The 15,804-nt window shown below is 44.0% G+C and overlaps 1 protein-coding gene across 1 annotated transcript in view; it reads left to right on the forward strand.

The window, feature by feature from the left end:
* LOC102260570 (quinone oxidoreductase-like protein 2) overlaps nt 1-15,353 on the forward strand; it is a 16,607-nt gene extending 1,254 nt beyond the window's left edge. Inside the window, exons 2-10 of the mRNA XM_005880275.2 lie at nt 7-57; nt 1,680-1,776; nt 3,413-3,471; nt 3,968-4,033; nt 5,264-5,373; nt 6,200-6,281; nt 9,687-9,868; nt 12,405-12,633; nt 15,059-15,353. Coding sequence (XP_005880337.2) covers nt 7-57; nt 1,680-1,776; nt 3,413-3,471; nt 3,968-4,033; nt 5,264-5,373; nt 6,200-6,281; nt 9,687-9,868; nt 12,405-12,633; nt 15,059-15,106 — 924 coding nt within the window. The 3' untranslated portion in view covers nt 15,107-15,353. The remainder of the gene's footprint in view (nt 1-6; nt 58-1,679; nt 1,777-3,412; nt 3,472-3,967; nt 4,034-5,263; nt 5,374-6,199; nt 6,282-9,686; nt 9,869-12,404; nt 12,634-15,058) is intronic.
* Nucleotides 15,354-15,804: the final 451 nt, after the last annotated feature.

The raw sequence follows: 15,804 nt of genomic DNA on the forward strand, positions 1-15,804 counted from the left end.
TTGAAGCAGCCCCTGGCCATTGAGGAGGTCGCCCCCCGCCCTGTCGGGCCTCACGAGGTAGGGTGACTGGCCTGTCCCCGGGACCTCTTGACGCCCTTTCACTTTCCCCGCGGCCCCCACACACCCACCGGAGGTTCCACCCTGGACTGAGCTCCCAATCGCTGAGCCAGGGGGCAACTTCGTGGTGGGCTCCGTGGGCCCATTCAGGGTTCCCCAAAAGGTCCAAGGAAGATTGTTCTCCCCAAACACAAGTGGAGGCCGCTTTCAGAACGCCCCACAGCTGTTGCCTTAGAAACAGAGGATTCTGATTAGCACACCATTTTGCATAACCACCTGCAAGTTATGGATTTAACACAGATAAATGGACCCCATCCGTTGCTTTCTCTTGGGTGTCAGCATCTAATTATCTGCCCTACCTCCTCCCCTACACCAGCAACGTACAGTATTTCCACTGAAATATGTGCCTTGTGCCCGCCTCGGCTGTACTGCAGTGGTGTGGGGTTTAGGGTTGTGGGCATTTCCAGTGAAATGTGGAAGTCACTTGAGGTTGATCACTCTGGTGACACAATGTCAGCTGGCATGGAGAATGAGCACTTCTGACTGGGTGCAGCAGGCAGTGAGCCTCAGTGTGGGGGACCCCTTGTGAGAGGGAGAAATGTGCCACTAACAGGGACCTGCTGGATTATTTGGGTGAGCACGTGATGGCAGCCACTCAGCTTCCTGGGACTCGGGTGCTGAAAGACATTAATTCTCCAATCATCCGTGAGTCAAGGTGGAGTGGCTTGAGGTCATGTGTGTGCTGCATATGTAAGCAATTTAGGCAACTGCAGGCAGGACTCAAAATTCAATAAATATAGGAGCTTTTTTTTCCAGCAACATAAATTTATATTAAAGCGAATTATATTAAGCGAACGATGTTATAAATATCCAAGTGGCCCTTGGCAGAAAAAAAGTTTTCCCGCCCCCGGTCTAAAGAAACTGCTGGCTACACTGCTGCAGGCCTACCTCAGCTTCAGTGCTGTCCTAAAACATAAGCTGGTGATCTAGCACTAGCCTCCAGTATGATTCCTGATTCCCAAGACAGTTGATCATGTTACTCTCCTGCTTAAAATCCTTTAATGTCTTCCCATTATTCCTACCTTGAAGACTAGGGTGATCAAGACAGCCTATAAACCCTTGGATGGTGTGGGCCCTGCTCTCTAACCCCATATCTCTCTCCTATTTGTGCTCTAGGCTTGCTGGTTTTTCTTTTGTCCCCACCACAGTGCCTTTGCACATGACATTGCTTTTGGCAGTGCCAGGATTCTCTCTTATTTTGCATAGTTAACTCTTGGCTGTTCTTAGTTCAAGGGTTACTTTCTTAAGGATTTCTCCTGACTCGCCCAAAAGGTTAAGTCTCCCCGTCATATGCCTTCATAGCATCACATATTTCTATTTTTAACATTTTGTGTGGAAGTTGTAATTTAACACATAAATACTCACAATTATTTGGTTGAATATTTGTCTTCTCTACCCTACTTTTTGCTCCATGAAGGCAGGGAAATTGTCCACATTGATTTCACATTGATTGTGCATAGCAACTTAGTTCAGTACCTGGCATATAGTAGGTATTCAGTAAATATTTTGCTATAATTCAGTTACTGTCTCCACGGATATGTACTGCTCTGTTTCCTTTACAGGTCAGAGTTGATGTCCATTTCTGTGGAGTTAACTTTGCTGATATTTTGGTTTGCCGTGGTCAGTATCAGGAAAGGCCCCATCTTCCTTTCACACCTGGTGAGTGTGGAGGGGCCAAGGGACTGCTGCAGGGAGAGAAGACACCGTTTTCAGAACCATGCGCTTCATCTATGACTCCACCCACTGTCAGTGACATCTCAGACATGTCAACCTCACCACTAATTAGAAGCACTAGATTGTGGGAAATTTCTAGAACTATTTTACCCTTATATCTCTCAGTTTAGCATTATAACTGACTCATAGTAGATGCTCAATAAATATTTTTAAAATGAATGAACAAATGAATGCTCACATATCATTCTGTCCATCAGAATTCTGATCCCAGTCATCATTGGTCCTAGTCATTTTCTTTTATTCCTTAACATTGCCTCAATTTTGTTTTTGTTCTTTGTTTTTTTTGCAGCTAAAACTCTATTCTTTTTAAAAAAATATATTTTTATTGATTTCAGAGAGGAAGGGAGAGGGAGAGAGAATTAGAAACATCAATGATGAGAGAGAACCATTGATTGGTTGCAGCTAAAACTCTATTCTTTTTTGAAAAATATATTTTTATTGATTTCAGAGAGGAAGGGAGAGGGAGAGAGAATTAGAAACATCAATGATGAGAGAGAACCATTGATTGGCTGCCTCCTGCATGCCCCCCACTGGGGATCGAGCCCACAACCAGACACATGCCCTTGACTGAATCGAACCCAGGACCCTCTGGTTCACAGGCTGACGCTGTATCCACTGAGCCAAACCAGCTAGGGCAAAACATTTATTCTTTACAAACACATTCCCAAAGAAACCCGATATCAAAGGATCAGAAAGAAGGAAAAGAGTTTATACATTTCTAGTAGCACATTGTCTTCTCTGATTTTCACTATGCCCGATCTGATTACATTTAAATTCTGAAAATTCGGACACATGATTGATTTTTGTTGTTGAAATTTATTTTAACAGGTATAAGTATAGTTCAGCATGTATATGGTGCATGTATATTCTGTACAGAAATGTACTGTTAAGGATATAGTAATTGCAAAATAGTTGCTGTGTTTTGGCCTCAGGGTGTTTGGTTGTGTCTCAACAGTTGGAACCATTTCCCTCTGTTTTTACTTGCTGAAATACTGGATGGGGGCAGCTGTCATGTCATACTCAGCTGAGTTAGTCCTCTCGCAGCTCAAGTGGGAAATGTATGATCATTAAATTCAGAAATTTTGGAGGTGGAAGAGGAAAGGGCAGACAACACTAGTTTATCCATTTGAACCAAGTACTGTATGAATAAATATGGTTCATATCCTTGAGGACTTCACAGTCCAGCAGAGGAGACTGGCATCCAGTATGATGAACATCGTAATTGGGGTGCTATAGAAGCCCAAGCCCCCAGTGATCTAGGTCAAAAGTCTTTGTGTGCCTGTAAAAGTACTTGTGTACCTCCGTGCTTTCACTCATTCTTGAAATTTTCATTTGTGTCCAGGTAAGAATGGGGCTGCTATAGCTTTTCAGGTTGTTATCGTGAAAAATCTTAAGTTCACTTTCCTGTGATTTGGGTACAACACTCTTCCCCCTCCTCCCTGGGTAGGTGAGGGGAGGCACTTAAACCTCTCAGTTCCAGAAAGCTTGTGGATCAGGATCTTCTGACCTCCGTGGTGCTGGGCTTTACAGATTAACCTAATCTCAAAACAATTTGTTTCAGGAATGGAGTTTTCTGGGACAGTATTGGAGACAGGCACAGATGTCAGCACAGTTAAAGAGGTAAATGTGATGAAATTTAGAGAATTGATGTGTACGTAGCTGTGAGAAACATGCCAACTCATTTGTAGCCAAAGGGTCTTATGTCTCCTGGTCTTTGTCAGAAGACACCAAAAGGAAACTGAGATGGGGGGGAAGAAACGAATTCTGAATTGGGGGAAGGAAGGCAGTAGAAGTGCCTTGCTTTATTAAACTTTCGTTACCAACAAAAGGTCTTTCGTGGCTCAGAGGATAGGAAATTATCAAGTTTCAGCTTCTTGTGAAAAAAATTAACACTGGTATTCTAACTCATATCTATATTTATATTCTAATTGATACCCATATCATTGTCCAAAATATGCTCAGATTGGCTTGGCATCCTGGTAGGGATATTGAGAAAAAGGCTGAATTATTTACTAAACATTAACTCTAAATAGATAGTTAGGGCAAACCTGGGGGGTCATAAGGAATCAGAAAGAAAGGTGCATCTGAACCTACCTTACAGATATTTTCCCTTCAGGGAGATCGAGTTATTGGCGTGAGTGGCTTTAACAGTATGGCTGAAGAATGTATCACTGACCAGAAGGTATCCCTATCTCTCAGTACAATGTTTAGGTATTTTTAAAAATTTCCTTCCTTTAATTTTTACCTATCCTCACCCCCTCTACTCCACCCCTTTTTCTTTGTATTTTTTTGCTCATATCTTGTTTTTCAGTCAAGCTCTTCTTTCTTTCAAATGCTTAATCCCTTTTCTATATTGGTGTGATAGCCCTTGCACAGAACTTTGTGTGGAGTTGCTGGAGACCAATTCCAGCATGTTCAGCAGGGCTGCATCTGGGAATGGCTGATGGCATTTCCCCAAACCTGAATAGGATACATTAAATTGATTGTGGCTGCCAGACAGCTAAAGGGCATCTTAATCTACATGTTATTGCCTCCTACTGGCCAAACACCTGAACAGCCATAGGCTAATTCCCCCATTCTGTCAATGGACTCTGTACGAAACCCTGACCCTTTGAAGTGTATATCTCTGCCTCACCTCAGGACAAATTGTGTTAATAAAAAGCATGGGGTCCTGGGACGAGGAGACCTTAGACTTTAAGACCTGAGAACCTAAGACCTTAGATCTTAGATCCTAGTTTCCTTTAAACTAGGCTCCTCTGACCCCCAAATGCCTTTCAAAATAATATTTCGTCTCTGGACTCCTCTTTATTAATCTACGCACAGCCTTCTCCAGATTCCTGAACCCTTCTTGATGCTGGGACAAGAACCCCGGCATGGAGTGGTTTAATGAAGAAACATTTTGTTTTCTGAGCCCTGGAAGCAACTGGCTGGCTTTTCAATTGGACCACAGTTAAGGTAGTTAAGCCGGATGTAATGGGTTTCTTTCCCACGGGAGCTTGTGAAAGAGATGGCCCTGGGAATGGAGCCAGGCAGGTTGGCCAGATCTGGTTGTGCAGGATGTGAATGGTGCCCGCTAGTGGAGAAGAGGACATATTTTCCCCCTCAGTTTTATTGAGGTAAAATATACCTAACATCCAGTTCACCCATTATATAGTAGCGTGGTCAGTGTTGCATTCTCCATAAGTTTGTTGGTTCCTTCCTGAGCAGGTGCAACTTTAGGATTTTTGAAAACAGATGCACCCAGGTCTTGAACTTGGCCACAGGTTGCTTGGTTTTGACTTCTACTAGGCTTTGTTCCTGACAGGTGTTTCCCTTTGCAAATCAGTCACTTAATCAAATCATAGTATTGACTGAGCAGCCTTTAGGAACAGGTACGTATGGAATCACTAAGTCACTGTTATCTCTTTTACAGGCACTGTGGCGGATTCCAGACAGGGTGCCGCTCCGGGAAGCTGCTGTCCTGCCCGTGTCTTATGGTACTGCTATTATGGCCCTGGAGCATCGGGCATGTACCCAGCCTGGGTAAGGACTGTGCAGACAACAGAGAGCTGGCTGGGACCCTTCTCTGATATTAGAAGTGCCCAAGGCCTTGCCCCTTCCTCTCCCGTGCCTGACCTTTAGCTCACGTTCAGTCTGCTTAAGGAAAGGCCAAAGAAAGTAGTGACTGGAGATTGGGGTTTGGTGATGGTGGGAAAATCCTTTTTTTCTGAGAGGGAATGGTAGATTGCGAACTTGGCCAGTATGAATTTGGAGAAATATCCCTCTCAGACCTGACCACCCTGGATATCACCTTCTAGAAAACCTTCATGTTTAGGGAGTTGGTTTATTTAAACGTTCTTCCCTCTGGTTTTAGTGGAGGCCTGTGGTATTTGTTTCCGAGAGGCTTGGTTGGGTGGGTTTAACTGGGATATTTTAAACTCAGAGGTGCTGAAGTCCCCCACTTTACCTGGGTTTACCTATTGCCTTCTGCTCTTTTCAGGGAGCCCCAGAGAGATGGGATTAGTTGACCCATGGCCATTATGTGATCACCACCTCCTAAAATTCAGCAGTGTTTAGTATGAGAATGATTTGGGACAGAATTTCTGGAGCAGAAATTGAGTGGTTGCTCGAAGGAAGGGGCTACCTAGAGATATTAAGGAATATTTCTCCCAGGAAGTTTTGAAAACTGGACCACAGTAGTACCACCCAGCCCTAAAGGCTGGAGAAGGCATGCACATAAAGGGTTGAATGAAATGGTCTCAAAGTTCTCTTGTTGCTTTAAAATGTCCTGGTTTCAAAATGTTCGTGAGATCATATTGCCGGATGCTTTCTGGTTTCTGAAGTAGCGTTCGTCTCTCTCTTGGCACAGAGAAACTGTTCTAGTGACGGCAGCAGCTGGAGCCACAGGCCTTGCAGTGATAGACGTGGCAACAAATGTTCTCCAGGCCAAGGTATTTGTGTGGTAGAGTCTCCACTTAAACAAATTGTACCACAAAATATGGTTTTCATTGATTTAGCAAAAACCACATGCAAGGCACTGGGGATGCAAGTCACCTAGAGCAGAGCCTTGTCACCTGTTTGCCTGTGGATGAGTGAGGGGTCCTAGGAGTACATCACTGACCCTTCCAGTAACTGGGACCTGCAAGGTCCAATTCGCTTCAGCTGTGATGCTCTGAACTTCCCCTCCCACCCCCACACCTCACACTTCAAACTCAGATGCTACTTTTTAGGGAAGTATCCTTTGTCCCTCAGGAGATATTAATTCCCTCCCTTCACTATTTGTATATGGCCTCATGGCATCTTATACTTCTCATTCATAGTACACACCTTGTACATCTCAGTATATGCTTAATCTTTTACTTGCGTCATTATTAGATGAATTTATCTTTCCCACTGGACTGAAATCCTCATGAAGGCAGGGACAGTGTCTGGTTCATTATTGTCGTTCCAGTGCCTGGCATGGTGCCTAGACCACAGTAGGCACTCAGTAACTATTTTTTGAATGAATGACTTAACAAATGAAAGAAAGTGGATATCAAAGAAGGAAGGATTTTTGAAGATGGTGGACATTGAAACTGAGTTTTTGAAGGACTGGTAGCAGTTGAATAGATGAGGAAGTGAAGTGAAGGGCATTTTAGTGGTGGGAGGACCTATTAGAAGACAGAGGAAGAGGAACTAACATGATGCATTCAGGGACTTGCAAACAGCATCTGTGGGGCAGAGGATCTGGAGAATGGTGGAAAATGACTCTGTAGAGGTGGGCAGAATAAGATCAGGAGGTGCTGGAGAATTTGAACAGTTATGGGAAGCACATGAGGGTGTTAAGTAGAGAAGTGACATGATCATCTTCGAATTTCCAGAGTTCACTGTGGTAGCAGTGGGAATGAGGGATGGGGTAAGGTCAGGGGTGGTTCGTAGGTGGTAGGGCAGACTCTTGGAGCAATCCCAGCCTGAGGTGATGCTACTTGAACCAGGGCAGTGGAGGTGATGAATCGAGATGTACTAAATTGGAAGAAAATTGAAAATTTGGTCCCTGGAGAGCATTCTAATATAGTTGAAGGCACAAGGACTTAGAAGTTAGCTTCACCTAGGTTCAAATTCTAGCTCTGCCTGTAGCGTAATTACTTCAGTTTCCTCATTGGTAATGCTTCCCTTGTAGGGTTGTTGTGGGGATATTGAAATTACACATGCATTGTGCCTGTTAGAGGTGATGGCATGTCAGTAAGACTCTCTTGAAAAGGGATCCTGTTATTATTAGACATTGAATGGGAAGGAGCAAACTAGGTTAATTTGTGGATTTGCCATTTCTTGGGATTGAGAGCACAGGAGGACATGTCAGGTTCAGTTTTGGATGTTGTTGAGTGTGAAGTTCCCATGGAGCATGCAATTGGAGTATCCAGAAGGTGCCAGGAATCTACAGGCTTGGAGATAATTGGATTGGTCTGGAATTTCGGCAGGTGGCATCTCTCCTTCTCACATGAAATTCCTTTGGGAAGGACATGTGAGTTCTGAAAGCAATCTTAGATACCAGGAGGCTCCTTGTGGATATTAACACATTTCATGTCAAAAACAAGGGCTTTTAGCACCTCTCTTAGCAGGGAAACCACACTTAGTCTAATTGTCTAGAACCTGTGACTATTTAACACGTACGGATGAAATGGTACCATTTGTTTTGAGTAGTGACAGGAGGTTAGTAGAGAGGTTTACTTCAATTCAGATATTGATCTAAGCAGCAATAATGGTTTTAGGCAAAAGCAAACAAAAATAAATATAATGTCATCATGCTCTCTACTTGGAACAGGTCCTTTTGATAACATCTTCCATTCACAGCATTTCATATGGCTTTCACAGTGCCTCCACCACTGTTCTCTAACCCTTGATCCTCACAACACCTCTGGGCGATGGGCGATGTAAAGTGTTTATTATCCCTATTTCACAGATAAAGAAAGTGAGGCACCAAGAGGGAGATTGATTCACGGCAGGTCTCCCCAGGACCTAGTGAGAATCCTGGGATTGGAACCAGGTGCCTGACCTGGTCAGGTGTTGCCCACTGTGGCACTGTGTGCTGACAGCCCTCCCTGACCTGCTCCTATTTGAGGGAAGCTTTCCTTTCACATTGTTATGGGTGAGTTTGGAGTCTTTTAAGGCCACTGATGTTTTTGAAAGTCACCTTGGGGCCCAAGTGCGCTGGTGGGTGCTGCCCAGTGATAAGGCACCTCCAGGCAATGCCTGAGTGTTTGAAACTTTTCTGGAGACTTCCAAACCCTAGACCTCCTCACGGTATGCCCCGCAGCCATTGGTGCCATCTTTGTCACGCCTTAGGCATGATGGAGTGGAAAAGCATGGGCTTTGGAGTCAGGCAGCAATGGGTTTGAATACGTTTTTTTTTACCACCTACTACCTGGAAGATCCTGAGTTAATAACTTCTCTGGTTTTACGTCTCTATCTAATAGAATGGAAGTATTTATACCTCCTCGTGATACTCTTATGAGGTTTAAATAGAATAAGTGATTGCCTATGTGTAACAATAGATTCAATTTATCCAAGTTTTGCAAGTGCTTTACGTACAGTAGTATTCCACTGAATTCTTAAAATAAAGATGAATATGTGAATGAGGTAACTGATGCTTAGAGAAGTAGGCAGGCAGTATAGAGAGAAGTTAAAGCCTGAACTTTGGAGAAGGATTACCTGGGCTTGGTTTCCAGTTCTGCCTCCCATTAGCTGGGTGACTTTGGGCAAGTGACTTAAGTTCTTTTGCCTCAGTTTCTTTATCTCTAAAATGGGGATAATAGTAGTGTGTATATCACTGGGCTATTAATATATTGAGTTATACTCTATATAACTCTCTCTCTCTAATTAAGAATAGTGCCTGGCACATAGTAAGTACTATGTAAGTGTTAGTTCTTACTAAGTAATTTGCCGTAGGTAATGAAGCTGATTAGTATCTGTCCAGATCTTCCCATTAAATTTTGTTTTACTGTCTGAAAAGCCTTTCTCATTTGCTGTAGCTTGGTATTTAGTTTGTGTCCTTACTACTTGCCTCATAGGAGATGCTTAGTAAATGGTGGTTTTAATTTGCATTTGGAGGAACTTACCGATTGTCTCCTGAACATCTCCTGGCTAGACCCACGGGGGGTCCAGGATTCCTGGAAGTGTGGGTCCCATGGTGGGGCATGGAGGGTCCAGTGCGATGGTGCTGTGTGCTGGGGCTGATGCGTTGGATTGAGGCTGATGCTAGGTCAGCAAGGTCCCATGGGTTTCCTTGATTAGCACCCTTTGGTGGCAGGTTGATTGGATGGCATGAGCCCCTCTTGGTACATATTCTGAAACTCAGCAGCTTTGTGTCCTTTATGCAGGTAATAGCTGCCGCCGGAAGTGACGAGAAGTGCCAGCTGGCCATGCAGAGGGGCGCACAGTCCAGCGTGAACTACAGTCAGGGCAGCCTGAAGGAGGCAGTGAGGAAGCTGGTGGGCAGTGGCGGGGTGAACGTGGTCATCGACACCGTGGGGGGAGACATCTTCCTGGACGCTCTCCGCAGGTGCGTGGAGGGGTCTTTCCAGAGTGGGTTCGACCTGGGGCTCTGAGGGACCTTTCCGGACTCCACCACCACCTGGCCTTGCTTCTCTTCCGTCTTCGCTGCTGACTTCTCCTGCAGGCACTGGCACCAATGAGAACAGCTGAGTGGGGGCGTGGAAAGAACTAGAAGTGGAGGGGAAAATCAGGAAATGCTTAAATATAGCAACAACAAAATATCCCACTGGAAAATATCCAAGAAACGAGTGCAGACTCTCTAGTTGGCAACATCAAATGCTTTAGAAATTATACATGTGTTCAATTCAGCTGTGCCGGCCCCCACTAACCACTTTATGTCCACGGTGCGGGTAATTCTTGAGGAGATCATTGTTCAGATGTTAAATGCGCACACTCTTTTGATCTTGCTGGATTTTGAAGTAGCCAGCAGGCTAGGTATCCCTTTGATTTGTTTTATTTTTTTAAAAAATCACTGGAGAATTGGTTGTCTCCACACCAATTCTCATTCTGTTTTCAACCAGGACTCTGGAGTGCTTTGTAACATGGGTTTCATTTCTCCTGTCATCCTGGCAAGCACAGTTTTGTGGTTTATCTCAGTTTAAAGTAGAAGTAGAAGCAAAGAGAGCAGCTTGCCCATAGAGGGGACCCAGTTGGTGCTCTAGCCCCCAAGCATCCCTGCAGTGTGTCCAGGATGGTGCTTGGAGAAGCAGCAAAGGAGGGAGTGTGTTGACTAAACGGAGAGCCCGGCCAGAGAGCCGCTAGCAGTCGCCCTTCGCTTGCCTTCGGGATAATAGTGTTTTGACAACAGCTTCTCATTTCCCTTCTAAAGAAGAAAAGCAAATCACCAAATCAACATGCACATATTTCATATCAAAGATGTTTACAAACTTTATTTTTATAACTCACTGCTTAGCATGCTCTGTATGGTACTTCTCAGAACGAGCTGCAGGAAGCTTGCTGCTTGAATTTTTGTTGATTGTTCAAAACCCTCCAGAGAAGCACATAACTTAAAGGAGTCCTAAGGTAAGTCTTTGTGGAAAGCAAATGATGCTTCATTAAAGTGTCTGGCTCCTTATTCCTGCTTCCTAAGTTCAAGGGCTTCAAACTGAGTTGTCTCCGAGTACAGCATACGGAATGACATTTGTTTACACCAAGTTTCCTTCCACAAAGTAGTGGCATAGTTAAACAGACAGTCTTGATTCTAAAGTGGGCCTGCTTAGAAAACTGGCTACTTCCTCTGGCCCCCTCCTGTCTCACTTATGGCTTATATTTATAGTTCCCTACGGAAGAATCCAATGTGATACAAGATGGGTCACACCCCTGCCAGTTTGTTAGGTCAAGAGGAATTTCTAGCTGGAGGTTTAATACATGTTTCTTTTTTTTTTTTAAATTGTGGTAAAATATATATAACCTAGTATTTCATTTTAACCATTTGTAGGTGTACAATCCGGTGGCATTGAATATGCTCACAACATTGTGTAACCTTCCCCAACAAAATCTCTGTGTCCATTAAACAATAACTGCCTCTTTCCCACCTTCCAAGCCCATGGGAACCTCTGTTTTACTTTTTGTCTGTATGAATTTATGTACATTGTTTTTTATTCTACGTTTTTTACTGTGGTAAAAATTTACGTGACATAAATTTGCTCTATTGACCATGTTAAGCGTGCAGTTCAGTAGTGTTAAGTAGATTCACATTGTTGTGAAATAGACCTCTGGGACTTTTCCATCTTGCAGATCTGAAATTCTGTACCCATTAAACAACAGCTTCCCATTCCTCCCTCCCCGCAGCCCTTGGCAACCACCATTCTCCTTTCTGTGTCTATGAATTTGACTACTTTAGACACCTGTAATAAGTAGAATCGTACAGTATTTGTCTTTTTGTAACTGGCTTGTTTCACTTAGCATAATGTCCTTAAGGTTCATCCATGTCATAGCATGTGACAGAAAGTCCTTCCTTTTTAAGGCTGAATAATACTCCATTGACTTAAGGTTCATCCATGTCATAGCATGTGACAAAGTCCTTCCTTTTTAAGGCTGAATAATACTCCATTGTCAAGTATATACACATTTTGTTAATCCATTCATCAGTTGATGGACATTTGGGTTGCTCATACCTCTTGGTTATTACAGACAGTGCTGCTATGAACAGGGTGAGCAAATATCTCTTTGAGAACCTGCTTTCAGTTCTTTTGAAGTTAGACCAGAAAGTGGGATAGTTGGATCATATGGAAATTCTATTTTTAAGTTTTTTTGAGGGAACTCCATCCTGTTTTCCATAGCAGTTTGAAGTTAACCAGAAAGTGGGATAGTTGGATCATATGGAAATTCTGTTTTTAAGTTTTTTGAGGGAACTCCATCCTGTTTTCCATAGCAGTTGCACCATTTTGCAGTTCTACCAACAGTGCCTGAGGGTTCCAGTTTCTCTACATCCTTGCCAACACGTCTTTTCTTTTCTCTTCTATTCTTTTTAAATAGTTGCTATCCTAATGGATGTGAGTGTACATTGTTTTAATTTTTTTTCCTTCTCCTTTTTTCCTCAGTCTGGCATGGGAGGGCAGGATCGTGGTGGTGGGTTTTGCTGGAGGAACCATTGCTTCCGTGCCGGCCAATCTCCTGCTCCTGAAGAATATCTCTGCCATGGGCGTGTACTGGGGCCGATACCAAGACCGGAACTTCCCCGTCTTCTCCAGGAGCCTGTCCTCGGCTCTCCAGTACTGCCAGGAAGGGCGCATCCAGCCATACGTAGGAGCGGTTTTTAAGCTGGAGGAGGTGAGATGTTCTTAAGGAATGTGGTGTGGATAAGGCCAGGAAGTAATCTGTGTCAAGCTACCAAACAGCTTCTGTCCAGATACTATAAGTCCTCCTCTTATGGAATGAAAAGGTGAACATGCTCCATGGAATAATGGGGTCTCTCAGGCTGGGAGGGGGTCACAGGATTCCTCCCAGGCCTCTGTGTTGTCCGGCCTGAGCCCAGTGAGCTGCCTGAGAAGCAGGACCTCTGAGGCCCATGCAGGCGGTGAATTTTGATGGCTCTTTCTACATCAGTGGTGTCCCAAACAGGGGGACGTGGTGGTACTTTGGGAAATAATTTACCCGTGTTGATGTGAACTCTGAACTCCACAACATACAAGGCTAAGAAGGAAGCACTTAACCTTTGATTTTAAAATACAGACACTTTAAAGTACAACCAGATGATCTAAGCTGGAGTTCTGTGAACAAACACTAAATCATGCCCAGCATCATAAGAGTATAATTCATCCATTAGTCACTGTAGTTAATTTTGTTGGCTATTCATTCCTTTTTTTACATTCCCCCACAGTCCCATTAATGTGGCTTAAACTTCCTCCAAAGTGTAATTGTGCGCGTGCATATGCAAAATCGTTGCATATGCAAATCTATTAGGCATTCACTGCGAATTCTTTGGCTTAATTTGTTTTAATGTTCAAAAAACTGTTTTGGTAACTCTAGTCTGCCATGGATGGGGGCGATGGTTTGTTCATATGCAGATTAGCGGAGCCCAAGCTGTCAGGCCAGACTTCACTGCTCACCGGCCTTCCAGTTATATGCTTTCCCCATGATGGAGGGCATTCTTCCCAAACATGGTTCTTTCTCATCTTCTTGGTATGTCAGTCAAGAAGGCAGCACTCAGTGCAATAGAGATATCCCAACTGGCCATCAGAAAACTGGTTGGATTCTAATTCCAGCTTTTGGCCTCTTCTGTGTTCACCTTTGTGGAGGTCTCCTCACCTTTCTGACCTCCAGTCAACACGTCTCTAAAATCGAGGGGCAGGACAATATCAGTGGCTTTCAGACTATGCTTCCAGAGCCACAGTTGGGTCTTGGAGGGTGGGCAGGTGTAGACTTAAACTTGCTGGGCTCTGGGACCCCATCTGTGCTGGGGCTGAAATAGGTGCAAAAAGTCTTTACTTTTCTGTTTATATTTTTCTTTTAAGAAACGGTTTTGTGGCTTCAAACTTGAAAAGCACCAGTCCATAAAATTTCTGAGTCCCCTTCCAACGTGTGGCTTTTATCACACGACTTGTCAACTGAGGTTTGCTTTACCGGAGGCTCAGGTATAGCTGTTGATAGAGAATGAGGACGATTGGGCAGCACAGGAGTGGAAACACGTGCTGGTTTGGACTGTCTCTTCTCTGCATTGATGTGCTCTAGGTGCTGCTCAGGCATGCAAGAAAGCCAGGTTACCCACATTAATGCTCTCTCTCCTCTTAAACATGAATTAATTATCGAATTGCTAACCTCCTGTCAGTTTCCATTTACCCTTCTCTTTTCCCATGAGGGCTGTGCCTGTAGGATTTTTCTAGTTCTTCCCACTCTGTGGACCTTCCTGTTACCAGCTGGCTCTTGGAGGCCCTGCTCCCTAACAATTTCAAGTACCTCATTCACACACCAGCCATTTACTATTTCTTGTTGTTTCTTTCAATATGCAAACAATTTAGAGGAATAATAATAATAATGGCAGCTCCTATACATTAGGTACTTAACTATGAGTCAAGAACTGTGCTAAGTACTTTACATGCATTTTCTCATTTAATCTTCATAACAACTCTGAGGATTAAGTCATTTTTATCACATGTTATGTTAGAGTAGGCAGTTAGACAGACATGAGCAGAGTGCAGGGCGGAAAACCTGGTGCCTAGCAATGGGCAAAACTGGGAAAACAAGTATTGTAGGGTGGGACCTTGCCCCTAGAGTGACCTTTTCTTCCCTAGCATATCGCTGGTCATGCACCCCTTAAGATGAAGGACCCAGTGCTCCCTAGCATATCGCTGGTCATGCACCCCTTAAGATGAAGGACCCAGTGCATATTCTCTCTCTCTCTCTCTCTCTCTCTCTCTCTCTCTCTCTCATGTCTGTGCCCTTCCCCACCCCTTTCTTCCCCTGGTGTGCTCTCTCTGGAGCACACCTGCACCTTTCCCCCTTCTCCCCCAGGCGTGTTTGCTTTGCCTTTCTTTCTCCTCAGCTCCCAGGGCCCTTCTTTTGCCTCCGTAACTTATTTCCTGAGGGCATGCAGCTCAGCTGGCTCACTTCTTCCATAGCTTGCTTCTACTTCGGTGACTTTCTAAATTAACTTTTGCTTGTATTTGGGTTCTTGGCTCTGAATTCTTTCTTAGCCAAACTCAAGGACTGAGGTTTAACTTCCCTGGTAACATCTGGTGTGATTCACCATTAACAGTTACAGATGAAGAAACCAAGACTTGTGGAGGCTAAGACACCTGACTAATAATGTGTAGTAAGTGACAGACCTGGAATCCAGTCCACATTGGTCTGACACCAGAATCTGAGATAGATTGCTGCTTTTCCTCCTCCCCATGGACTGTTCCGACATGCAGTGGGTTTCATATGGCCTCTGGAGAGGTCCCACGTGAACAGCAACCAGGGTGTGTCCCCCTGAAGCAATGACCGCTTCAGAATCAGTGACACACACCGTGTAGTTCCTCTCCTCTTTCCACTATTCACTGCGATTCTCCCCTCACCCGGGCCTCCCTGGGTGGCAAGGAAGCACTGGGGCATACATTCTGATTAGGCTTTTTTTTCTAAGGAACCCAGGCTGACACTTAACTTTGAACATTTATTTATTTTCATGTTTAATAATACATGGCTTGACTTTTCTTAAAGTCAGGTTTTTTTGAGTATAATTTGCACATAGTAAAATTCGCTCTGAGTTTTGACAAACGTATATAGTCATGTAACTACTTCACTGCAATCAAGACATAGAACATTTTCATTTCAACTCCAAAAAGTTCCCTTGTGCCCCTTTGTAACCATCCCCTTTTTCTACCCCACAACCTGGCAACCACTGATCTGTTTTCTTTCCCTATAATTTTGCCTTTTGAAGATTGTCATAGTGTAAATGCAATCATACAGTACATAGCCTTTTGAGTCTGGCCTCTTCAGCTTTGCCTAATGCTTCTGAGTTTC

This window comes from Myotis brandtii, unplaced genomic scaffold, assembly GCF_000412655.1.
Source record: "Myotis brandtii unplaced genomic scaffold, ASM41265v1 scaffold630, whole genome shotgun sequence".
In the NCBI taxonomy this organism is placed as follows: Eukaryota; Metazoa; Chordata; class Mammalia; order Chiroptera; family Vespertilionidae; genus Myotis; species Myotis brandtii.